This window comes from Sinohyriopsis cumingii, chromosome 13, assembly GCF_028554795.1.
Source record: "Sinohyriopsis cumingii isolate HCF-2022 chromosome 13, ASM2855479v2, whole genome shotgun sequence".
In the NCBI taxonomy this organism is placed as follows: Eukaryota; Metazoa; Mollusca; class Bivalvia; order Unionida; family Unionidae; genus Sinohyriopsis; species Sinohyriopsis cumingii.
Genome location: NC_142973.1, coordinates 80,625,564 through 80,653,097, shown reverse-complemented (window position 1 = coordinate 80,653,097; position 27,534 = coordinate 80,625,564). Strand labels below are relative to the sequence as shown.

Below are 27,534 nucleotides of genomic sequence, written 5' to 3'. Positions count from 1 at the left end.
GCTTCAACCTGGTCAACTGTGATATTTTCTTTTATTAGCACGTTAACGTACTGAAAATGGTCAGCATTATCGGTGGTGTCCTTCGCAAACATCATAGATGGGCCCGCCGATCTTGTATAATCATCCGAGTATCTCGCCAACCCAATTATCGTCGTTGCAACATCAACCTCGCGTTCTATTGATTCAATTTCTCGCCCGTCAATAAGATATCTGGCGCTCTCAAATAACGCCATGATACCGTTGTTGACGAAGCCAACTCGAACACGATGGTCATCTGCGTATGGTGCATTATCGGCGGCATTTGTCACGAGTTCTCCCTCGATTTCGATAAACGCTTCACACGGCAGAAAGTATTTACTGGTATCTTGGACCTGAAGTTCAATTCGCGATCGTAGGTCGGGTTGCGCTGCATAATAAGAATAATATTGATAATCACGGACAGAATCATCCCTGCGCACTGGGGCGTCCATATCAAACGCGGGGTCAGCGGTACGCGCAAACATTTTATTATTTATCATGTTGATGTTTTCAATTGCGATTTTTTCGTCGTAAATTCTTTGAATTTAAACCACTCCCCGCTATCGCGTTCATGAGCGCGTTGGTTGCCGCATCGGCGGATGGCGAAGTCGCCAACGACGGAGTCGTCGCCAACGACTGAGTCGTCGCCAACGACTGAGTCGTCGCCAATGACTCTAATTTTTCTTCCACGGCGTTATTTATTACTTTACTGACATTTGCAGGCATCACTGTCGTTGATGGCATTACCGGTGGTTTCTGTTTTCTTTTTGAGAATCTCTTAGATTTCACCAATGACATTAGTTTGTCCCGCGCGGCTGAAAGCGCCTTTCCGGCAACATCTCCAATGGCACTAATACCCTTATCACGAATAACATCAATAGCCTTCATTCCTAATTGTTTGGCTAACGGCGCTACTTTTGGAGCCATTCTTGTAAATAACCCCGCAATGGTGCTACCGAGACCATCTCCATAGTACGCGCGGTAAACAGGCAATCGCGAGTTTACCACGTAGACGAGTACTGGTTTATCATGATTGTAGTGTATGATCATCCTTATTAAAAACACCAGTTTTCCAATTAATCATCCACGAGCTCGTCTATGAGCGTTCGATATGCATTAATGTCCATAATACCGCCTGCAAATAACCGCTTGCAAATATCAGCGGCCTCATTGATTATTTCCGGAGAGTTATTTCCGGCTCGTTTTCCTCCAATTAGTACCTCTAGCCGTGATATATCACTGAGAACACTATTAGGGCAGGTAACGCCGTAGGATTCTTTACCAACAGGGTATCCTTTTCCTTTTTTTGGTGTTATACTCTTAACTTCCTTGTGGAATGCGTCGTAATCGGATTTACTACGATGTGGTAATGCATCTTTATGTTTACTTGCTAAATACACTATTCTTGCCCAGTCCTTTAACGACTTTATATTTTTCTCGTAACCGCTATTGATATGCTTCTTATCTCGTATGCTCTTAGCAAAATTGTTGGCAGTAAAATTAATTAATTCTTCCCTGTTGCTGAAGCCTCTAATTTGATCTATTGTGCTCTTCTTGAGTACAATACGGGGTATATTCCCCTCTTTTTCTTCCGGTATTTCTTCTTCTGGTATTTCTTCTTCCGGTATTTCTTCTTCTGGTTCTCTTGCGGTGGCGCCTAGTTCTTCTTCATCGACCATTGTAACATAGGGTTCTTGTGGTTCGGTTATAGCGAGTGGTGGTGGCCTCCGTGTTGTAGCAGCCGCTATTTTTGCAGGGAGTGTTTCAATAGACCTTTTTGTTTGTTTTGTCTCTGCCGCTATCTTTTCAAGCGCACCAAGAACGGGTACAGTTGCCGCCGTAACATCCTTAGTCGCTTTAGTTACCGGGGCAAATAACTGTTCACTTCCAACAGCAAAATCAGTTTGCATTTGTTGTCGCGTTTGAAGTTTCTCTCTCACTCTATCTCGTAACGGTATAAACTTTTTAAGCGCCGCTAGCCGCTCTCTGGCTAGCCGAGTAGTAAGTGATTCGCCTACCATTATTGTAAATTGATCCGCAATTTTCTAATTTTCCGCCGAGTGTACCATCGGGGGTTCCACGGAGTTTTCGTCTATAATCCTTCTAATGTTTTTGATCTTGCTAGAAATCTCGCGGCGTCGTTCATAAACACGTCCGAGTTTTTTTCGTATTATTTCAACGGCAGTAAATAGTCCAATGAATGCATTTGCGTCATTGTGGTACAAGTTTTCATTGATCGTATGTTGTAATCGTTTTATAAAAAAGTACTCGCGGGCCAGGGTAAAACGCCCCCGTTTCGACTGTTCGTTAATAATCTCATAATCGGATAATATTTTTTCACTGTCGAGACCATCAGATAATTCAATTCCTTGATTTTTTAATTTTGAAATCTCGGCTAATATATTATTGATGTCTTCGATATTCATTATTCTTATAAAACATCTTATTTCTAATATCAAAAATTTTAATAAAATTTAAGTTAAAATTTAATAAAATTATTGGGGTCATTTTTGACCCCGTTTTTTGTATGGACAGTACAATGCCGTAAATCTCCACTCGAGTGTTGTGGCAGATTACAGGCATACACATATACTTAATTAAGGACATTCACATCTTGGAACCCTAAACATACATCTCCGGGAGGGAGGCCTAGGGTGACAAACGTCATCGTAGACCTCCCAGAAGATATGCTTAGGGACATCACTACATGTACTTAATTAAGGATGAATATATTTACAATGAAATGATTGATGGATGATGGGACGGCACAGGACAGCACAAACATAAAACGGCGGGGCGGAACTCTACGGCCAATTCAACCAATCAAAAGCAACCCAATTAAATTAACCCGGTTGCATGATTGTGAACAAAAGACAACCACACGCCCGGGTCAAGAGCGTGGGTTAGTTTTGATTAGTTGAATTGGCTTTCGAAAGCCCCAGGCTTATAACGAGTCATCTTGTATATAAAGTGACTAATACAGCGGCGTCAGTCACAAGGTGTGTGTTAATTTGAATTCGCTTGAATCGTTAAACCCTTAAATACTTATTAATGGTGTTTCACGGCATTTAAATGAAACCAAATACTCAAATAAAACATTAAAAAAAAGAATACAGCTGTTAGATAACAGTGTGTATTTCATTAGTTTTCATCGTAAAATGATTAATTAATCGCAACATTAATTGGACTTCAAGGGACATAACTCTTGTCATGCGACGCTATCACAAAACGAGTTATCTCCCTTTGATGTTATATATGAAAATCGAATTCTGTGACCCGTCTTTTTTGAGATCGCTGTTTGATATACTCGTTCTGCAACAAATTGTATTGAAGCTCTACAAATATCGAAATATTTTCCTGCCTCATTCATCGACTGAAATATTTTTTCCTCGTGAGTTGTTGTATCAAATGATTTTACGCTTTTTGCTTTTTTTGAGCATTTACCAGTTTGGCCTTTTTTACTATTTTCACTCTGAGAGATGGCTTGCAGATTACACAGTCTGTTATTTTGAGGACATCCATCAATATGATCAATAACGAGACCGTCCTCGATTAATCCGTTGAATGCTTCAAATACCACCCTATGAACATAATACTTCTTCTTTCCGGCACCAAACATCAAATATCCGTGATTATTTTTCCATCCAACCGGCTTCTTCAGTCTACAATTTCTAACAATACCGTCGCGAGATGCCTCGTAATTAACGAGCACGGGATGCGGCTGAAATTCTTGGTCCATTTGTATAATAATACTACTTGTCTAATTCATTATTTGGTTTAATTATAAACCTTTCAATGTAGTCTTGGGGGGTTTTGATGACGAAGTCGGCGGTGGGGTCAATGACGGCGTTTTTTATTCGTTTATCGTAATAGCGTTTTAGTTCCCTGTATCGCTTTCCGCCACAATTGATACACAACTGCGATTTTCCTCTTACACCAACGTGGCAAACCAAGCACGGGAGGGGGCCAAGAGAACCATTACGAACGCTTTGTAAATGATACCCGCAGAATTCACCTCTACATGATTTATTGCACGGGGTTGTCGACCCAATCATCAACCATTTGCATTTATTCATTATACTATATTCTTTTATTTAAATACTTGTTTTAATTATATGGATGAGTTTGAGAGATTAGCAGTAATTAAGCCCTGGAAAAATATTAAGTTCAATCTCGATAGAGTCCTCAAGGACACACCAAAAGCGTTAATAAACGATAAAACCCTGTTGAATAAAATACGCGATTGTATCAATGAATTCAAACGTGATGGTGCATCTCATAGTTGGTCAACATTTCGAATTGATGGTGTTGTTGATGCTACCATGAACGACAACCGCGCAGCAATGATAATATCACAACTTGACGGTAAAAGGTATTTCTTCAGAGTAAAATTCATTGTCCGGGTGGAATCAGGCGATTGGATCATACGTGATAAATTTGAACCAGTTTTCAGCGACAAGAAAACAGTCACTGTCAGCCGCGACTCCAAGCCGGGGTTGTTAACCGGAATTGACAGACCATACTATGAACGAGCGTATCCTGAAACAGCAGTTGTTTATGGAATATACCCGTTAAATAAGAAACCTGATATCGGAAAACTGAAACCGATGAAACAGTCAACGGGGATAAATTGTGTAGCAGAACGAATAATAGAGCATTTTACAAATGCATGTCGAGGAAACAAATTGACTGATTTACGACGTAGCAAAATCAACCAGTGGGAACTAACCGTAAAAGAGCGTGGAGCAACCATCAGCGACATAGCGAGATTAGAAACGTCGTTGAGATTTCCAATAACCGTTACAACGATAACCGGTGAAGTATTATACGAATCGAAGTATAAATCGAAGGGAGCCCCAATCAAAATTATTGATCATAACGAACACGCATGGACGCCCGTGATCACAATATTTCCACGGAATAGAACAGTAAAGTATATACCCGAAGAATTCCTGGGAGAACAATTCTCCAAGGAAGGTTTTCTCGCGGAGAGGAAACTATTTGATGCTATTGCCTACTTGTGTAAAAACGACCCTGTATCAGTGTGGTTACTTCGCAGCGCTGAAAACGATGCGGATACCTTTGATCAGTTTGTAAGGCCAAACGGTGAATTATATCGCACTGAAGCATTTCACAACAGGATGAAAAAAACCGCCATAGAATTTGAGGAGCATGATGAACAACTGCTAACAAATTGTTTTACGATTCCATCGGTTGCGGCTCATGTTGCAGCAAGGAAAAATGCGTGGAGACCAACGCGCAAGGAATTTCTACCGGATGTACAATCCAGTTGTTTGGAGTATTATCACGGTGGATTATGGAACACTGGATACAACCGCAACGCTATGATCTCGGTTGATATGGTTGCCTGTTATCCAGCGAGTTTTCTCGGGTATGGATCCGCCGCTGAGTATTTCAAACGATTTGGACACCCCAGACATGAAATGACTCGTGTTGCTATTAATGGACCACTGCCTGATTTTGATTTAACCGGATTCGCTCGCATAGTATCATTTGAGTTCGCGGCAGGACTTCATCGTTGTTGCTATATTTGGATCGGTAGACACATGACTGAAAAGAAGTGGCTGCCAATAGCGCTGCTACGGTATATGATTGATTGTAGCATGCTAGTTTCGTTGATTGTCAGTGACGCGATTATATCATACCGGGCGCAGACTGAAGTCTGGTTACCAGAACCGGAGCGTCTAGATAGCATAATTGACGAGTCCAGAAAAAACATTGATGCCGACGAGGAATATATCATCGAATGGTCCAGGAGGATATTTAACCAACGAAACCGCGAGGCAAAAGATCTCGGTAGAAGAATAATTGGTAAGTTCACACAAGGTGGAAAAAACTGCGACTACAAACGATATTGCTCACGGCTGATTATAGATGACGCAGAATATGATTTCGTAATCAAGGACGCAGTGGCAAAAAATAGATACGTGAACTGCAAAACAGCTTTCTTGTCCAATGGAACGAGGTTGGGTACAGTTGTTACCTACAGCGATGGAGACAGCCCGGCGTATCCACATTTGAGGGCGTCTATGCTGGGTTATGCCGCTATCAATTTATTCTCGATGATAAATAGATTCCCCGATACCGCGGTTAGAGTAGCAGTTGATTCGTTTTATATTGACGTAGCGTATAAGGGAAACGTAGCCGAGTTTACTAGTCCGGACGAGAGTTGGGGTACATGGAGAATTAAAAATGAAATACGACGCGATTATTCCCCGTCAGCAGATGTCACCGTTGAGAACAACTACTTACGCGGTGATAAATTGTCAGAATGGTCTAATGCACCATCGTGTTCTGATCCAATTTGTAGACACAAGACGGTTTATTTAAGCGGCTGTGGCGGGTCAGGAAAGACGACTCGGGCAATTGAATTATTTCGAACGCGGGCAAGTATAATCGTGCTTACACCGACCCATAGACTAGCGCGAGAGATAAAACAACGAAATGTTGACGCCGTTACTTATCACAGCTTTTTTCGATACAGCGGCGGTGAGTGGACTCCTGATCGAATGGGTGAAAAATTTATTCCCGACATTATCATCTGGGATGAGATATGTACTGTTTCGTTAGATACTTTACAAATGTTTCTTGAGTGGTTGCTGCGCGCGAATACAGCGGTGATCATGTGTGGCGACCATGGCCAACCACCACCATTTGTCGGCGAGGGTCCACATGATTGGTTAAGGGGTTTTGTGGACTATTATGAAGAAACCGATACTGATTACCGAGCACTTGATGAACAACTGCGCGAGGTTAAAAAACTAATCAGATTACAGCCGGATAGAGTTCAGTGTGAAATAATCCGCGAGGTAATTCCGGAAACGCCGTTGAATGAATTCTGGGAAACATGGAGACCAAACGATTTGATTGTAGCGAGTAGAAAGATAGTCAGAGACACACTTCAGCGGAAGTTGTTTACGTTGCATAAGGAAAAGTTTCCAACGCGTCCAGTGCCGTTATGTTATAGACCCGCGGACACACGGCGGCAGAACATTGAAGTTGAAATTCCAGGCCGGACAGAAAAACAAATTCTCGTGCTGAATGATATCGTGCTCGTTGATATCAGCGTCGTCGAGGACGCGCTACGTGCTGATAAATCCCCGTGGACGCTAGGATACGCAACAACAATACATTCCTCGCAGGGACTAACCATCACGGACACAATTGTTTGGATAGTTGATAATCGTATCGAATGGTCGAATCTAGTCTATCTTGCAGTGTCCAGAGTACGAAGGATAAATCAGCTTCGAAGAATTGTTATTGACGAAGCCACCGACGAAGCCGGCGACAAAGTCACCATCGATGCAAGCGTCATTGATAGAAAACTCTCGGGTTACCGCCAACAGGATAAAAAAAAACAGCGGCGTTTTGATATTGATGCCGAATTAATAATCTCGCTACGACAACAACAGAATAATCACTGCGCGAGTTGCAATTGTATAATGAGTTGGCGTTATTCGGATAAAGACACTCGCCAATTTACCGTGGATAGGATCGATAACAGTCTCGGTCATGTCAAAAACAATGTGAGGTTGACCTGTCTTGAGTGTAATAGACGCAACGGCGCTAGTTAAGACCACGCGGGGGTAATTGAGTATCGTTAGGTATCACTTGTAGTTGCTCGCGTGTAAATCCGCGCTGAGGAGCAGTTGAATCCAGTCTATAGATCGGTGGTCTACCAGTTGATCGTGTTATCGTTGATATGTTATGTGTGGTAACACTCCAAATAGGATCGGTAGCCCTTTTTTTACCGCCTTCAAGCTCTCCTGGTTCATATAGATATCTAACAGTGACATCGCCAAGAATCGGCTTAGAAACGCTATTTATTTTTAATTTTCCGGGTATATACTCGTATTTAATCGCGTCGCTGGGCTTCATGTTGATTACTCGGGTAATCTCGTTATTTAACGCTGCAATTACACCTGGCAACCTTTTAACCCATTCACGAGATCGTTTTTCTTGGATGAATTCCTTCGCGTATTGATATCCAAATAACCGTTCAGCGAGAGTCCGATTGAATCGTTCAACAATTGCCTGATCACGATGTAGCGCAGTATGACCTCGTCGTATCGCGACGCTATGATGTTTCAGCGTTGATAAAACAGCGCCGCGAAATTCACTACCAGGATCAACTTGTAATAGATTTGGCCAGCGCAGAGGACCTCTTCGATAAATCTGCTCAAACGCAGCGGCTACTTCAGTTGCCGACTTTGTTTTTAACGGCTCCGCTTGTTTGTATCGACTCGCAACATCAACTACGGTTAGCGCGTATTTGTAACCGTTGTCATGCGGCAAAAATAGTATATCAGCCTGATGAACTTCATTAGGTACGCTGACATCAAAGCGCGAGAAGTTGATTTGTTTAGGCGGTGGTAGATAGATTTGCCATATAGCCTGTTTGGATAACCAATTAGCCGCAGTGGTCTTTGTTACCTTTGCAGCGCTTGCAAGCTTACCAATTGCGGCCTTCCCCTTCCAGTATCCTCTCGGAGAATAATAGATGGATTCCATGTTGTTATTATAAACGCTATCGTTTTCAATTACCAGCGCGAGAAGCTCCGCTTCCAATCATTAATTTACCTTTCATAGCCGATTTTACCAACCATGAGGCCAATTTTTCTTTGACGGATTTATCAGGAATAGCATTTAATGCGTGAATTAATTTTACATCCGCGATATGACGCTGTTGCAGATCGCTACTTTTGTAAGCAACATCATGAGCATGACACGCCTTATCGATAGCGTTTATTGGATACTCACCGGGTCGTGGCTGATTTTGATCATCGAGTCTAATATCTAATCGTGTTCCGGGGCCACAGTAGCTATATCCTGGGAGGTGTTTTTCTCCTGGATACTTTGCCCACGGTGTTCCGGGGAGTTTTGCCAATTTGGCTGCAATATCACCTCCTCGCTTTTTTTTAAAACATCCCCGGGTTTAATAGAAATAAATCTAAATTTCTTTGTACCGCATTGTACACACTTACCAGTAAGCGCCGATCTGTTATTTCTTGTTGTAGCGGTTGTCATATCATTTGTGCCAGTACGCACTCTACACTTCACACAATATAGATCCATAATTTATGTATAGAGATATGAATATAATTGATTTTTCGGCGACTAAAACAAGAAAACCAGTTAAGCATGTTGCAGCGTTACCAAACTCGATCCGGATGATTATCATCGGACCATCTGGATCCGGCAAGACGCAATTGTTACTCAATTTAATAATGAGATGGATGAAGTGGGATAAGTTGTATTTGGTTGCTCCTAGCGTAGATGATCAACGATGCTACGAGGTGTTGAAAGATTTCAACGAGAATGCATCAGCGATCGCTAAAAAAAATGTCATCGAGTTTATTACAGATATCAATGATGCACCAGGTATTGATGATATTGATGGCGACGTTAACAATCTAGTCGTGTACGATGATGTTATGTTAGACAATCAAAAAAACCCAGCTAGGATATTTTCCAGAGGCAGGCATAAAAACACTGACGTGATATATGTCACTCAACGATACACTCAGATTCCAAAAGTAATTAGAGACAACTGTAATATTCTTGCTGTGTTCAACGGCGTTGATACACACACGCTACGAAATATTTGGCAGACATGGTGCGGCGGTGACATGGACTTCAATGTTTTTCGAAACTTTTTTAGTCATGCTCAGTCGACCCCACATGGATTTGTAACGATAAATTTACATGATCCTCGGACACGATATCGTATCGGACTTGACCAAATATTCGGTTAGTTGTAAATAATTTTCATTGTAAATAACCACTTAGCAGCAGAGGGGGCGATGACATCGACGCGGTCGTCGATGTGCTTACCGGACGCTGACGACGCTGGGGATCGGCGCGCAGAAGGTGTTAATTAAACCAAATGACGTCACCATCGTGTAGGATGGACCGACGTCATTTTTTTTTTACCGGGCGCTGACGACACTAGATCGTTGAGTGCAGAAAGTAATAATTAAGCAAAATAACGATTGGACAAAATGTCCGATTCGCCCCCTCTGCTGCTTTTTGATAATTGCAATTGAAAGACTTCATATTTTTCCCACATTATGATTTCAAACATTCAATGACAGAAACAGAAATGCATTTGCAGACGTCAACACGCTTCTCCCTCGCTACCTCAATCCGATGTATTTCATGTGGAATTGTCACACATAAATCCAGCCCATATTCACGACATTTCGTAGAATCGACAAAAATACCAAAATCTATTCATTCCAGATCAAATGGAAAAGTTGTTGCAATGCGCATTCAATCAACAATATGACTCAAAATTTAAATTTTAACTAGACAAACCATTTTCAATCAAGGGAAGTTACTCGTAAAATGATTATTTCACGGTAAAAATGTATCTTCCTCGATGATCATTTTGCTCGCTGTATTATGCCATTATTTGTGACGTGCAAATAATTAGTTTCTTTCCCTCACCTCATTCACTGTTGTCATCGTCTGACTGATCTAGTGATTTTCAATTGTGAAATTTTCTCATGTCTGACTATTCCGGTAACTTTGTTATTTATCAAATGATACAATCAAATCTATCTTGACCTGGAATTTCTAATCTGGATGTTTTTTGCTCGAGGCTTCGTTTGCTCCCTCAGTGAGAATTACGGCTCAAGATTCATTCCTCCAGGAAACGTTCTGGTTATTTCGCGCTCATTTTGTAAAGGAAGCGCTCGTTCCTTGTCGACACCGCCCCCCCCCCCCCCCAATTCACCCCTAGTTCGAATTCTAGATTTGTAAATAAGAAATGACAACGATATCATCGTACATAAATAAACTGAAGCACTGTGTACTGTCTCAATTAACACAGTCATTTGGTAATGACCGTTCAATTAGCATTGCATCGATGATAAATTATTTTCCTATGTAGTTTATTTTCGAGACTTCTTAGGTTGAAGTTTTTAATATTTATATCTTTATATTATTACGACATATTGTATTGTGATTGATATTATATTACCTTATATATGTACATACACACATTATTATTATTATTATTATTATTATTATTATTATCATCATCATTTTCTGTTGTTGTTGTTGTTGTTGTAGCAGTAGTAGTTTCTAGAAGGCAATGATATAGTGTTGGAGCACAGCAGGTTTGTTCCGTGAATGGTAAGATTCGTATTATTGCAATACAAAATAATTTTACGTTAGGTTAGAGTTGATTATTCACTTCTTTAAGGCCTTCAGAATAATTTTACATACAGTTAGACTTGGTAATCCACTTTGCCACGGCCTTCAGCTGTTGTTTCATTGCATCTTAAATGGTCTCTTAGGTTGTGATTGTTTGTTGAATGCAGAAAGTTGCTCTCTCTAAGATTTATGATGCACTTGCTAGTCTGAAAGGCCACCTCGTCCATGAACAATTATTTCGAAAGCAGAAGGGTAAGGAAAAAAATACACATTTCAATTTAGCAAAATACCATTAAGGTGTTCTCGAGTTTTGATTACTTACACTATTACATTCTTTTTTTTTCTTTTTTCTCTTTTCTTTGTCTTTGAAGAACACGATATATCTCCAGAAATACTTGATCTGCCATGGCCTTGGTGACCTATGATATCTGAAATTTTGTGTCAGCGGTGCAAGTTCAGATACAAAGTCATTTGGTAAACAACGAACATCATGATGTTCTCTAAAAATATGAAGATAAGAGTGTTCGTGTGACCTGAATCTTTATCGAGCTAGGTTATGCAGATATTTCAGTGGCACCCGGGTATAAAAGGGGCATTCTACTCGTATTGATATCATAAAGAGACACACAACATGAAGGGGGTGCTGATACTCGCCTTCTGCGCGCTAGTGGGCTGCCCATTGGGTGTCCAGAGCGCAGCGACGACACCATCAACAGGTATAGCGACAGTTTCTCTTTGAAAGTTTTAATTTTTTGCTATTGGTCCTCTTCATCATATTTTCCACCTCCTAAATACTTTTATGTCAAAAGGCAATTTGTTAAGAAAGAAAAAAAAACTTTCTATCCTTAGTATATATGTATATATTTATTTATAATTTGTTTCTATTTATTTACATGTTACTGATATTTGTTTATATTTTATTGACATTTATTTGTACTTTATTGATATTTGCAAATAGTTATTCATATTTTATTGATATTTACAACATGAAGAATAATTTTAGGACTGCAGATATCTTTTAAGCGAAAAGACTGAAACATTTTGCTGCTTTAAGAAGCACAACTGAGCGCGAAACCTATCATCAGTCATTTTTATCGAGTTCATATTATGCTAATACAATTACATACTAGTATGCTTATGTTACTTATTTCTTTGTTTATTTATTATTATGCTCAATTCAAAATGAACAAGAATAATGGTTGTGTTATTTGCACAACATGATATTAAACAATATTTTTAATGGCTTTTGAAGGAGATTTGAGCCGTATGTTTCGGCTATTTTATTACAGAAAGCAGTATAGCACACCTTTGTCGTGTTATCAAGAAATAATTCACGTTTAACTTACTTTTGCTATCAAAAATCACGCCACAGTTATGAGGCACGGAGTAAGTTTTGAACGCTAAGTGTCAATAAGTCTTCAGGAATCTTTAAGTTTTTGTTTTCGTTAACATTATTAATTTTTGTTTCATTAAAGGATGTGGACGAAACCCGGCAGATATTGTGTTTTTACTTGACTCGTCTGGAAGTGTTGGCACTACCAATTTTGAGAAACAGAAAGACTTTGTTGCTCATTTCGCCCAGTCATTTGATATAGGACCATCCGATGTTCAGATTGGAGTGGTGACCTTCGCTACGAATCCACACAACGAGTTCAACCTGAATACATACCAGGTAAAGCACACTCTGGTGGATGCTATTCACAAAATTCCGTATATCAGTGGCAGCACGCGGACGGACCTTGCTTTGCAGTATGTAATGAAGAACAGCTTCACAAAACCCGCCGGTGACCGTGACAGAGTGGCCAACATCTTAATTGTGATGACTGATGGTCAATCAACCTTGCCTCCTCAGACTCTGGCAGAAACCCAGAAACTCCACCAGATGAACTTGAAGGTCTTTGCAATTGGTATTGGGAGTGGAATCGACAGGACGGAGCTGGGACGTATCGCATCAGATGCATCACACGTCTTCACAGTTGACAATTTTGGTGCTCTCACTACGTTGAACGCTGAACTTAAAAAAACGGCGTGTACAGGTAATGACCACAGGTGCTCGACGCGAGCTTGATGTTGAGAGGAAAAAAAAAACACAATAATCTGAAGGGGAAAAATCATACAGAGTGACAAAAATACCTTAGATTACCCCCATGACCTCATCTGACATAGGACCCTCTCTGTCATACTATATAATATTCTTACATATTATGATAGAGAGGGTCCTATGTCAGAACAGGTCATGAGATTAATCTAATGCATTTTTTTGTCACTCTGTAAAAAAATAATCTTCAGATTATTGTTTTTTTTTCTTCTTCTTCTCAACATCAAGCTTGCGTCAAGCACCTGTGGTATTGACAGGGCAGTTGTGGTTTCTTCAGAGAACTTTGCGTCAAATCTGCGATAGCAGGTAATGACATGTAGGTATCACTTTTCCACCATCGATATCTATGTTAAGGTTCTTGTGGAGACTTTTTTTTAAAAAAGTTGTTAAAAGTAACATTCAGTTAGATTACATTATGAAGCAGGTAAAATACGAAACGTAGTATTCCGCTGAGACATTGAATTATTTTGTTTAATTTTTGCTTTGCTTTGTCTCTATTTCTCTGTAACATCTTAACTTAACTTGATCACTATTTTCTGATTTTGTATGACCATTACTTTCCGCGAGAAAACAGACACCGTCAAACTTGCAGATAGAATGGATTCTTTTTGCAGAACAAATAAAACATTTTTGAGATTGATATCGTTAAACGTTAAGTTTAACAAACTGAGCGCAATTTCTACCGGTTGCCTCCTGTTAATTCTAGAAAGCAATCAGTTATACTATCTCGTCAGGTCTTTAACAGTGTGTCTACATATATGAAAAAGATGGCTATTTTAAAGAGGAAATAATAGAAAAGGTGTAGTCAACTGAAAATGAACTTTTAAACTGCGCTGTGCTTGTTCTATTCGGTTGCATTGTGTTATAACTGTAGGCTCTATCAGGCATACAGATTAAACAGGTTTGGGAGTGAACTCAGACTCAGGCTCGAGAAATTAAATTTGTATATAGAGTTAGATATTTTCTTTCAAATTGAAACAAAATTAATTGAAGAAATATCATTCTTAAACTGTTTTGAAACTTTAGTGCTGTGTTCTGTACATATTAGAATGTTGTTATTTGTAACAGTTCAGACTTTAGTCAAATTAATCCTTATATAATGCTACATAGCACAAATTTAATTAAATACAGTTCCAAGTCAAACAGTTCTCAAAATGCCATTGAAACTTACTACACAATATAAATGAAGAGTGGTGCAGAACTTCGTATACATTCACTTTTGACATTTTGTCGTGGATACTTAATTTGTTGAATTCGTATGCTTGGCTCTAAGTTATGAACTTTATAATATGCATCTTTTAAAGTAAATACAGGATCTGTTGCGCAATGCTAGATTTTTTCTCTCCACATACTGTCAGTAACTATATCAATAATATTCACACAATTAACACTGTACAAATTTCGACATTTTTTACAGGGCGAAAAAATATATCAACAAGTAAGATATTTACCAGGTGCAGAATTTTTACTATCTATTTTATTGAATACAGTCATGGATATATTTTGTTTTCATTACCTGTAGTCATTGATATATTTTGCTTTTATTACATATAGTCATGGATATATTTTGTTTATCATTTGCTCCACTCACCTGACAGTACTCTAAAATACAAAAAAAAAAATTCGTTAAAAACAAATAATAAGGTTTTGGTCTTTTAATGTATTGTAAACACACACACACACACACACACACACACAGACGTGCTCATTTTAGTTCCCTGTATTCTTTTATTTAAATTGTCCATTTTAAACTAAATTTTGCTAGAAGAATTTCTCAACTGCACCAACCACGCATTGGCTCATTCTTTAACTCTTATCCATATCAACTAGGCATGTTTGTAATTTTTTTAAAAATCATTCTTTCATTTATTTTCCTCAACCCATATTTTAAAAAATGCAATACCATGATTTAAAGTGTGTGTATGTATATTCATGTGCCGTACACCCATATGGTGACTTCTAGTATTTTTATTCCACGATTTTAAAGAGCTGGTCAAACATCGCAAAAATTTAAACGCAATGGAAAGAAAACAATTAGAACGCGCAAAATCGAAAATGCATCATTTCAGTCCTCATGAGAGGTCGTAAATATGTTGGAAAGGAGTGGGAGTACCCATTCTGGAATTCTTTAAGAGTGGGGGTGTCAGGTTGTCAGGACCTGCTGTTTTGCATGGGTTTATATATATATATATATATATATATATATATATATATATATATATATATATATATATATATATATATACACACATACCCACCCCTGATCGTTGTCTGGACTGTGGCCAAAATTTAATGAAATGAAATTTAAGCCAAGCCGATTACACAGTTTATTCATATTGTGAAAGAGAACCCTCCCCCCATACTGTAAATAAAGTACTATAGTATTTCGCACACCTTCACGTTTCTTTGTACCCCTCTACCGACTCTAAAAACGAAAAGCATCAAGGATATTAAACAATGTACAAAACTTCGTCAATTCAGTCATCAATTTATAACTTTTAGCTTAATTGTTACCAGAGAGTCCCTAACACTGTCAGCTTGTACTTATGGCTTGTTGGTAGAGGCCCCGAATGGCCGAGTGGTCTAAAGCGCTCTCCGTCACGGATCACTGCCATCTCACCTCTGTCTGCGTGGGTTCGAGTCTCGGGCTCGCCAGTGTGGATATGTGAGAAAGCTTACCGATAGCTTCTCGTGGTTCAGTGGTTCTTTCTGGGTTTTTTTTCCGGGGTTCTTCCTCCACTATGTATAGCCTATCTTGTGCTGAAAAATGGCGTTAAACCTTATAACAGCAACAACTTATGGCGTTTCCAACCGAACCGACGCAAAGAAGCTGATTATGATTGTATGGGTGTTAGAACAGTCTATCTTAGAAAAAAATAACCTGTGTTGCCTGCTTCCAATATTTGCAATGTCGAGTTTTAATATTTATAAATGGAAGAAATCAAGAGCAGAAACTTTAAAGAGAAGTAGCTTCAAAATATATACTAAAATATCAATGACAGTGAACTCATCAAACCTTTGCTTGTAAACATGGACTCGCCCAAGCGAATATGGCGAACACAATATTAAAGAAATTGGTGTTCGATTCGAAACACATTAAGTTGAAGTGATGGGAATCCAATAGTGTCAGTCAGGTTAGAAGTTACAAACTTATGAATGGAATGATTAAGTTTACTGTAACTTATTTGTATTTTTAGTATCTTTTGTTTTTAAAATTGGTAGGGGGTAAATACTATAATATACGGCAACATTTCACGCATGATGCAAAACCTGATAATTTGCCGTTCTTGTCACAGAGAGAGAGAGAGAGAGAGAGAGAGAGAGAGATTCAAAAAGGTTTCCCAATGTTTTGAACCAAACAAGCTCTTCGCCTGGGGGGGGGGGGGTTGGTTTACATACACAAAACAAACAATTGACACAAAGTCTGAGCCAATGAGCAAATGTACTATATTTATTTTTTAGGGCAACTACCTCAAAAGCCTAAACTTTTTTAAAATAATTGCACATATTATTAGCAACGTTATCATTATCTAGTGTTGGAATAGGATGATTTTTATGATTGGTCAATGGTTTCTGCTATGCAAGCAGTCATTGATGAATAACTGGTAATCAACTGATTTGTCCACATAATATATTGTCAAATCTGGGTCAGTATTTTAAATTTGCCTCAAGTCTGAAACAGATGGAAATGTGTACAACTGAATTTTTTTACCAAAATTAACCTGAGAAATCACAAATTATTATCTGGTCATTTTATTGAATATGACCAGTTCTAATTCACCCAATTAATAGCTACACTGCTAGCATCACTTTTTAACTTATTATTATATCCAGCAAACAGAGTTTTGGTGTGCATACTGGTCAGTTTGTGTGCACACTGGTCAGTTTGTGTAACCATTGATCCATCACACTTTGTTTGCTTAATTATCCTGAACTCTGAGGGATTTTCATGAAATCTGATCTGATTTTGTGTCATGACCAGACACTGCATCCTGTAAAAAAATAAATACATTCTGTCAAATCAGCATTATCCTCATTACAAACTGTGCCTATCTGCCTGTCACACTCTTGTCATACTCTTTTCATACCTTTGTCATACTCTTTTCATACCTTTGTAATACTTTTTTCATGCTCTTTTCATACTTTTTCATACTCTTGTCTGGTTAATATCTCCGGAAACATTTGAAATATCTTCATAAAACTTGGCATCAATTTATATTATGGCAAGAATCATACAAGATTCAGACTTGTCATATTAACATTTTAGACTCATGATCTAATTTTGGGGAAAAGTGAGTGTAGGCATTACATCAGCAATTACATATGGACATATCTAAATATTATTATTATTATTATTATTATTATTATTATTATTATTATTATTATTTAAAATTCTTTTGTTTTTCAGTTGATGGCCACTGGAGCGACTATGGGTCCTTTTCACCTTGCACTAAAACCTGTGGTGGAGGTACCCATTTTCGTCAGCGTGCCTGTAACAACCCACCACCAGCAAATGGGGGCAAACCATGTGAAGGTGCAGACAAAGACACCCAGCCCTGCAACACTCAGGCTTGTCCAACCACTCCCCCACCTACAACACACCCACCCACTACTCACGCAGTCATCACCACCACATCATCTTCAGGTGAGTTGGGAGACATTGGGGGACAGATCTGTCTTTAGCAATTACCATATAAATTCCCACTCTTGACATATCCATGATTCTAAATTGTACTACAAATATAAATGAACCATATTGGACTAAGCACTGAAATGTACAGTTATAAATTTCAATTCATTCAAAGGGCTCACACATGTTATAAAATAAAATTAGTTTCAAAGCAGTTTTCATGGCTCAACAGTAAACTTACTGTCAACATTTTTCAAAATTTTTTTTGCATATTCATTTGTTTGCCGATTTTTGGAAATTTCATACAACATAACTTTTGTTGGTCAAACAATGACAAATGAAGATGCCTCAAATACTTTCTTTGGTATATATTGTGAAGGACTAAATCTGGGTTGGGAGACACTGGGGGACATATCTGTCTTTAGTAATTGCCATATAATAGTTAAAAAGCTTTGCAATTATTATTTTGATAATTATGTCATATTAGGACAGAATTCATTTAACTTGATGCAACCACATTGTACATATGTATGTATGTATGTATGTATGTATGTATGTATGTATGTATGCATGCTTTTCTTTATTTCAGTAGACATGAGTGCAAATATGTTCTCCATTTTGTCTTGGATAAGACAAATCAGAAATGATTAAGCATGTATCTCCTGTTATTATATGAATCCAGGTTCTCTTATTTCTAACATGGATCTGAGGGCAGTCTGAATCCAGGTTCTCTCATTTCTAACAGATCTGAGGACAGTCTGAATCCAGGTTCTCTCATTTCTAACATGGATCTTAGGGCAGTCTGAATCCAGGTTCTCTCATTTCTAACATGGATCTGAGGGCAGTCTGAATCCAGGTTCTCTTATTTGTAACATAGATCTGAGGGCAGTCTGAATCCAGGTTCTCTCATTTCTAACAGATCTGAGGACAGTCTGAATCCAGGTTCTCTCATTTCTAACATGGATCTTAGGGCAGTCTGAATCCAGGTTCTCTCATTTGTAACATGGATCTGAGGGCAGTCTGAATCCAGATTCTCTCATTTCTGTAATGTGTCTGTCATTGCTGTCTGAGTCAAGATTACCTCAATTCTATGATGTATCTCCATTTGCTGTCTGAATCAAGAATATTTATATTCTAAAATGTATCAGATGGTCTCAGAATCCAGATTCTCATTTCTGAAATGAATGAATCCAGAATCTGTCCATTAAAAAATGTATTAGATGGCTCTCTAACTCCAGATTCTCTTAACTCTAAATATTTGTCTTCTTTCCTTTACTATTATCTGTTTACTTTCATCAACATCTTCAATATTATAAATGTCATCACCTTGATGAAGATAAATGTTATTATCTTACTACTATTATTGTAGTTGTTCTTCATTTTATTATTATTATTATTTTTATTATTATTATTATTATTATTATTATTAAAGGCTGTAATGGAACAGTCCCTGCTGACATTGTGTTTATCCTTGATGCCTCTGGAAGTGTTGGGGCACAAAACTTCCGAAAGATGTTGGACTTTGTCACAAAGACTGTGGAAAGCTTCCCGATTAGCGCAACTCAAACTCAGATTGGTCTGATCACTTTTGACAGCAAGACATATCTTCAGTTCCATCTTAATAAATTCCGAAACAAAGGAGATATCACCAGCGCCATTCAAGGGACAAGGTAGCTTTAAACTAAAAAAATAAGTGTGAAGGAACAAGATTTTAAACAATCTGGCCATTATATGTATGTACCTAATATAACAGTTATCTCTCTTTGTGTGATTGGAGTGCTCCACTTTGGATTTGCAATTTCTCTCTAAATAAGATTGTGTTGAGTAAACATATGTAAAATTAATTTTGAGGCTGACTTACCCCATCAAGTTCTTGGTAACAGGACATCAGATATGTATAGTTGTTAAGTTCCAAGAAAATTATAATATTCTAGGTACATTTCAGCAGAAACTTTTTCCTAGAATGGGACAGAGCAATCTGCACACCATAGGGGAAATTAAGCTTTGACCAAGTAAGGGATATGCCCTTACTAATCATTATACAATAATACTATTACTTGGTTCATTTATGTTTCCTGCTTCATATAGTTTCTGATAGCACCAGAATGGTGTGGTTGCTTTACCCAATAAGACTGTTGTTACTAAAGTAGACAACACTTTTAATGACTTCTTTTCAAGAATTAGTTCATCAATTTTAATTAAGAGACCATTATGACACTGGGGCTTTTTGAATCATGTGCAGTGATGCTGATTTACTCTCCAATATGGCCACCATGATTCAAAGTCACAAGTATTTTAGATAAAGCGAGCTAAATGACCAACTTTGTGTTAGGTTTTTTGTAATTTTATTTTTGGAACTTAAGTTTTCATTGATACTATATAGCCAGTATTGTGCTGATATGCCATGATATGCCATTAAACCCTATAAGTCTAAGACATACCAGGGATTCCAAATTCTTAATGGCTCCTGCTGGACATCTGCTTCCCCAAATTAGCTGTGGTTGTCAGATGTTAGTGAAATTTGACATAAAAACATTAAAATGAGGTATAAACAGAAGTATATAATTTCACTCAACAACAATTATTTAATTCAGTTTTAAAACTTAATTATTAACTGATAACAAGCAGATCTGCTACCTCCAATATACTTAACACTTAATTGTTGGGCACTTCCTGTCGAGTCTGATAGTAAAGTTTTATTCAGTCAGATCCTCAAAAAAGTCTTTTGAGATGATACTAAAAATTTAGTTGTTGCGCTGGTTTCATTTTGATTAAGGCCGAACCTACCATAGTTATTCTAATAGATACTCCTGGGACAGTGCAATTTCCAAAGGGAGTGGGGCATTGAATACCATACATCCTAGTTTGACTGAAAATATTCATAAATTAAGTTATCGTGATTTATCTAACAATCATTGGACTGCTAATGTACTATTTTAACTATCTGGAATACCATGATGGATGTATACAGATCTAGAAAGCCTTGATAAGGTAGGAATTTTTTTTTCTGGAAAAAAAAAGGGGGGGTGTTTATTGGAAGGGTGGCTACTATCAGAATAACAACATTATAATACCTTAAATTTTCACTGATAAATGAAGTAAAACTGCAAACAACAAAGATCCAGATCTGTCATAACATAATGTGCCTACAGATCAGGGTCTATGCTGTTTGTTCTATTGATTACTCCTAACAAACTGCACAGATCCAGATCTGCTATTGCATTATGCAGTGACAGATCTGGGTCAGTGCACTTTGCAGTTGAACTCCTAAGCGAGTAGATATGGTATTTTATTTTAAAGGTCTGATATGTGCTGACACACTGCCTGACAATATTGTTAAAAAGGACATTGTGCAAGGGAATAAGTTTTATGTAACTAGGTAATGTCTGTGGTACAGACCTTGGGGCAGTCATTCAGTTTTAAGTTTTTTATAAGTCCAGGACATAAGCTTTTAAACTTGTTTTGTACTTTGAGTGTTTAAACAATTGGGAAAATGTGATGATTAAATAATTGCATTGGTTAAAAGGATGACTAAATAATTGGGAAATTGTGATGACTAAATAATTGGGAAATTGTGATGACTAAATAATTGCAAAAGAGTATCTGATGACAAAACATTGCATGGAAAAACTTTATGACTAAATAGTTGCATGGGAAACTTTATGACTAAATAATTGCATGGGATATTTATGGGCACATTATGTCCAATGTCTGACATGTCAAATTTGCAAACAGTCATTTGAACTAATTTTATGGATCATGTCAAATAAATTTGGCCATTTTAGGACCTTACACACACACACACACACACACACACACACTTTTTCTTTATTGAAAAAAAGCAAACTTTTCATTCATTAAATTTTATGAATCCATGGATATGCCCTTCGTTATTACCAAGGTCATTGAAAACACCCAAAATTTTCAACAGTTTCTTCTTACATAATGTTTTACAAGACATCTAGACATTTAGGTCTTCTATATGTATACAAATTATTTCCATTTACCATCAAGTACAACTTTTATTAGTAAATAAGTTAAAAAATTTACACTGGCATTAAGTAAAAGCAAATGATAACTTGTATGGAAATATATTCTCAAGTGTTGCATCAATTCTTAATATTTAACATTTGTCATCTAGGTGATGCCACTCTTTGTTGTTGTAGGTACACTGCTGGAGGCACAAATACTGATGCAGCCCTCAATTATGCCACCAATACAGCTTTTACCGCTCCCAATGGAGCACGCAGTAATGCTGCCCAAATTGCAATCATCCTTACTGACGGTAAGGAAGGAGTAAACTTTGATGATTGTTTATTAAACTGTAGAAATTTAATGATTATTAAACTGTAGAAATGAATGACTTTTAAACTGTGGAAATCAGTGATAATTAAACAGTAGAAATGAATGATTATTAACTGTAGAAATCAATGATTATTAAACAGTAGAAATGAAGGATTATTAAACTGTGGAAATCAGTGATTATTAAACTGTTGAAATTAATTATTATTAAACTGGAAATCAATGATTATTAAACTGTAGAAATGGATGATTATTTAAAAAAAAAACTATTAAGCATCTAAACTACTAAATTCTAAAAATAATCATGATAAATAATGATAAAGTAATTTAGTATTAGAAATGACAGAACCTTGATTTCTTGGATCAGTAGTAAAGATGAGTATTGAGAAAGTCAGATTTTTAATTTTTTTTAAATCATTAATTTTAAATCAGGTTTATCAACATAATTTATAACCTGACTGTCGATTCCATTCTATCATGAGGAATTAGTGAATAAAGGAACTAAAAAATTATGAACCTCAGCAAAATGGATTATAAAAGAGCTGAAAATCATTTGTCAGAGTTATTTTACAGTTAGTGGTTAGAGCGTCTGCTCCGGATGCAAGAGGTCATGGGTTCGAACCCCAGCCAAGTCATACCAAAGCCTTTTTAAAATGGTACTAACAGCTGCCTCACTGTGCACTCAGCATTAAGAGGTTAGAGTTAGGAATGGTCAGCCTGGTGTCAGGATAATGTGACTAGGTGGGACATCATGCTACATGTCTGCGGTATGATGCCCCAGTGCCAGACATCACTTTAAACTGCCAAATTGCAGACATCACTTTAAACTGCCAAATTGCAGACATCATAGCAATATGACTGGAAAATTGTTAAAGCTACATTAAAAATCTAAATCACGCACAAATCACACAGTTAAAAATGAGACCCAATACAGTTTATGAGAAGAACAATAAATTTCATTGATTATTTCCCCTTATCCCAGTAAACTTCTTTAATGTCAAAATCACCTGTTTGATTTGTTGCGTTATAATTAAAGGGAGACAACTCATGTATTTTTATAATGATAACCCATGAATTGATTTCCAAAATCAAATGTTACAGGTTTGACTTCTCTCTGACTTTGCAGAAAGTGTTGAGAAGTTTGCCAGTACTTACATTCATAGGTATTCCTCTGGTGTCTGCTGTCTTTGCAAATTTAAAATTGTCTGTTTAATTTTTTTTATTTGTCATTTATCAACCACGGAATTCACAAAAGTTGGTATGCCATAAAGCATACAGTGTTAAATTTTTGTGTATTCTCAGCCAATAACCTGCAAGTGACTCTATCAGCAATGCAAAAATACCCACTGGGAACCTAGAATTAAAGATACTGTATGATTTTGTTATACACCTCTTTGCAAACTCCATATCACCTTGTAGAATGGTCTCCCTTGCCTTAAACACATGGTAACCCAGACAGCAGGTAGGGTTATATGTTACTTTTTGAATAGGTTTTTAAAAAAATAATTGTTATTCATGAAATATAGTGCCCATTTAATTCAACTGTTACAAGAACCATGTCTCTCTCCAATAAGAGGTCAAAGTTCACTGCTAATAAGTGATACTATTTTAATGTTCTTGCTCTACATGCCTGTATCAGGGCAGACAAAACTTGACCTGCCTGTGTCAGGGCAGACAAAACTCGACCTGTCTGTGTCAGGGCAGAGAAAAATTATCTTCCTAAATTGCAGAGTAACAAGCACAATCAGCAGCCTGATCAAATATGTTAAATATCTTGTCACATAGGTCATTTGCCCAATTTGCTGAACTGTTTGATATTGATAATTTCACACATAGGGCATTTGGCGATTTGCTGAACTGTTTGATATTGATAATTTCACACATAGGGCATTTGGGGATTTGCTGAACTGTTTGATATTGATAATTTCACATATAAGGCATTTGGGGATTTGCTGAACTGTTTGATATTGATAATTTCACATATAGGGCATTTGCCCAATTTGCTGAACTGTTTGATATTGATCATTTCACATATTATAGGGCATTTGGCGATTTGCTGAACTGTTTGATATTGATAATTTCGCACATAGGGCATTTGGCGATTTGCTGAACTGTTTGATATTGATAATTTCACACATAGGGCATTTGGCAATTTACTGAACTGTTTGATATTGATAATTTCACACATAGGGCATTTGGCGATTTGCTGAACTGTTTAAATTTGATAATTCCACACATAGGGCACTTGCTCAATTTGCTGAACTGTTTGATATTGATAATTTCACACATAGGTCATTTGCCCAATTTGCTGAACTGTTTGATATTGATAATTTCACATATAGGGCATTTGGTGATTTGCTGAACTGTTTGATATTGATAATTTCACACATAGGGCATTTGGTGATTTGCTGAACTGTTTGATATTGATAATTTCACACATAGGGCATTTGGCGATTTGCTGAACTGTTTAAATTTGATAATTCCACACATAGGGCACTTGCTCAATTAGCTGAACTGTTTGATATTGATAATTTCACACATAGGTCATTTGCCCAATTTGCTGAACTGTTTGATATTGATAATTTCACATATAGGGCATTTGGTGATTTGCTGAACTGTTTGATATTGATAATTTCGCACATAGGGCATTTGGCGATTTGCTGAACTGTTTGATATTGATAATTTCGCACATAGGGCATTTGGTGATTTGCTGAACTGTTTGATATTGATAATTTCACACATAGGGCATTTGCCCAATTTGCTGAACTGTTTGATATTGATTATTTCACACATTATAGGGCATTTGTCGATTTGCTGAACTGTTTGATATTGATAATTTCACACACAGGGCATTTGGTGATTTGCTGAACTGTTTGATATTGATAATTTCACACATAGGGCATTTGCCCAATTTGCTGAACTGTTTGATATTGATAATTTCACACATAGGGCATTTGCCCAATTTGCTGAACTGTTTGATATTGATAATTTCATATATAGGGCATTTGGCGATTTGCTGAACTGTTTGATACTGATAATTTCACACATAGGGCATTTGGTGATTTGCTGAACTGTTTGATATTGATAATTTCACACATAGGGCATTTGGGGATTTGCTGAACTGTTTGATATTGATAATTTCACACATAGGGCATTTGGCAATTTACTGAACTGTTTGATATTGATAATTTCACACATAGGGCATTTGGGGATTTGCTGAACTGTTTGATATTGATAATTTCACACATAGGGCATTTGGGGAGTTGCTGAACTGTTTGATATTGATAATTTCACACATAGGGCATTTGGGGAGTTGCTGAACTGTTTGATATTGATAATTTCACACATAGGGCATTTAGGGAGTTGCTGAACTGTTTGATATTGATAATTTCACACATAGGGCATTTGGGGAGTTGCTGAACTGTTTGATATTGATAATTTCACACATAGGGCATTTGGCGATTTGCTGAACTGTTTGATATTGATGATGTACTCTTTGTGCATGTATCTTTAAGGGTAAAGTAGAGCAGGTGTTTTTACAGTGTTGAAATGGAAACTTGACCAAAAAAGGGATTTTGCATTAGAACAAAATAATGAGAAAAATTATGACATTTTGTCATCATCATCATCATTATCCTCCTCCTCCTCCTCCTGCTACTACTACTACTACTACTACTACTACAACTACTAGTAAAGTAATAATTCTTTATTTTAAGAGTGCAGATCAATTAGGATTTACTAATCTTCCATGAGGTTCCCTTCTAAAAATCTATAAGAGCACTTCTATTGTAAGCACATTAAAACTTGGATTTGAGAAATGAAAATGAATACAATTAATATCTTAAACTATGGTAACATTAATTTCATATCAGACTATCATATCAAAATATCTGTGTGTTCAGCCCTAACCATGAAAAGTAATTGATTGGTAAAGTCTGAAGTCACTCACAATAAAAAAGAATTTGATTTTTGTTAGGTCAGTCATCCAATCCTACAGCCACAGCAAATGAAGCCAAGAAGCTACGAGACAAGGGGGTGACAGTTTTCTCCATTGGTGTTGGATCTGGTGCCAAAGTAGCAGAGTTGAATGCAATGGCTACTGACCCTGACAGCACTCATGTTTTCCAGGTTGACAACTTTGACAAACTGGATTTAATCAAGAGCTCATTGGCCAAAAAGACTTGTGATGGTAGAATCTACATGTATCTGTCTGTCTGCTTGCCTATCTATCTATCTATCTGTCTGTCTGTATGTCTGTATGTCTCTCTGTCTTCCTTAATTTATCTGTATTAAAATAACATTAGTAATCACCAAGTTTCACAAGTATAACATGTTTAGAACAACTAAATTTTATTTCTTTAATATAGTCAAAACATTGGCAAGTTGAGCAACCGAATAATACAAATATTGGTTTTATAACATGAACAAACTAAGATTGGTGTATATATTTAAGTTGGCAATGATTGAATTTATGGGATGGACTAATGTCAGCAGGATACATTAATCTTTTGTAGAAAATAAATTTGAGAGAAAACAACAAATACCTGTAAATATGATTTTGTTGTACAATGCACATAAAACATTAATAATAATAATAATAATAATAATGATAATAATAATAATAATAAATAATATTCATTGTATATTATATGTTCAAAATCCAATTCTAAAATGTATACCTGTGTATAGTGGTCACCTGCGTACAACAGCCAGTATAGCCACTTGTGATAGGTTTGACTGTGTATATGGTATGCACATATTGCAAATGAATAAATCTGTGATGTTTGCACGTATTGGGGTGGGGTTCTTCCAATATAATTTAATTAAATTATGATGAAAGTTCCACCCTGGCTCATTAGGTTAGAAAGTTAAATTAGTGACGATGTAGATTTACAGCTCTGAGCCCCCAGTCAGCAATGCCGACGGTTAAATTATAGAGAACACGAAGATGAAAATTCAATCAATAACAATTTAATAAATTCGATTAATTAAAACGATAACTTCCAATCACTCGTCTTTCCCTCAACCAAGTGACAGCCTAATTGATCCCGTGATTTACAGTGTGAGTTCAATTTTCCCCCTGTCCTTGCATCTACTCATCTATTTCTTTCCCGCTGATTCCTTCCTTCTTTCTGTTCCTCTAACTCCTCCTCTGTCTCCGTTTCCCTCTCTACTATCTCCTCCTCCAATTCGCTCCTAGACTTCAACTTGTCCTGAGTTCTCTCCTTTCTTCTCTTTTCCTCCGTCTCTCTATCTGAGACTACGGGACCAAACTATAACTGGTCTGTCCCTCAAAGCTTCCTGT

The 27,534-nt window shown here is 37.2% G+C and overlaps 1 protein-coding gene across 1 annotated transcript in view; it reads left to right on the top strand.

The window, feature by feature from the left end:
- Positions 1-11,756: 11,756 nt before the first annotated feature.
- The window catches only part of LOC149785890 (uncharacterized), a 111,171-nt gene continuing 95,393 nt past the window's right edge, over positions 11,757-27,534 (top strand). Inside the window, exons 1-6 of the mRNA XM_089979884.1 lie at positions 11,757-11,915; positions 12,675-13,235; positions 17,706-17,942; positions 19,360-19,597; positions 22,094-22,212; positions 26,206-26,418. Of these exons, the coding sequence (XP_089836010.1) occupies positions 11,831-11,915; positions 12,675-13,235; positions 17,706-17,942; positions 19,360-19,597; positions 22,094-22,212; positions 26,206-26,418 (1,453 nt within the window). The 5' untranslated portion in view covers positions 11,757-11,830. The remainder of the gene's footprint in view (positions 11,916-12,674; positions 13,236-17,705; positions 17,943-19,359; positions 19,598-22,093; positions 22,213-26,205; positions 26,419-27,534) is intronic.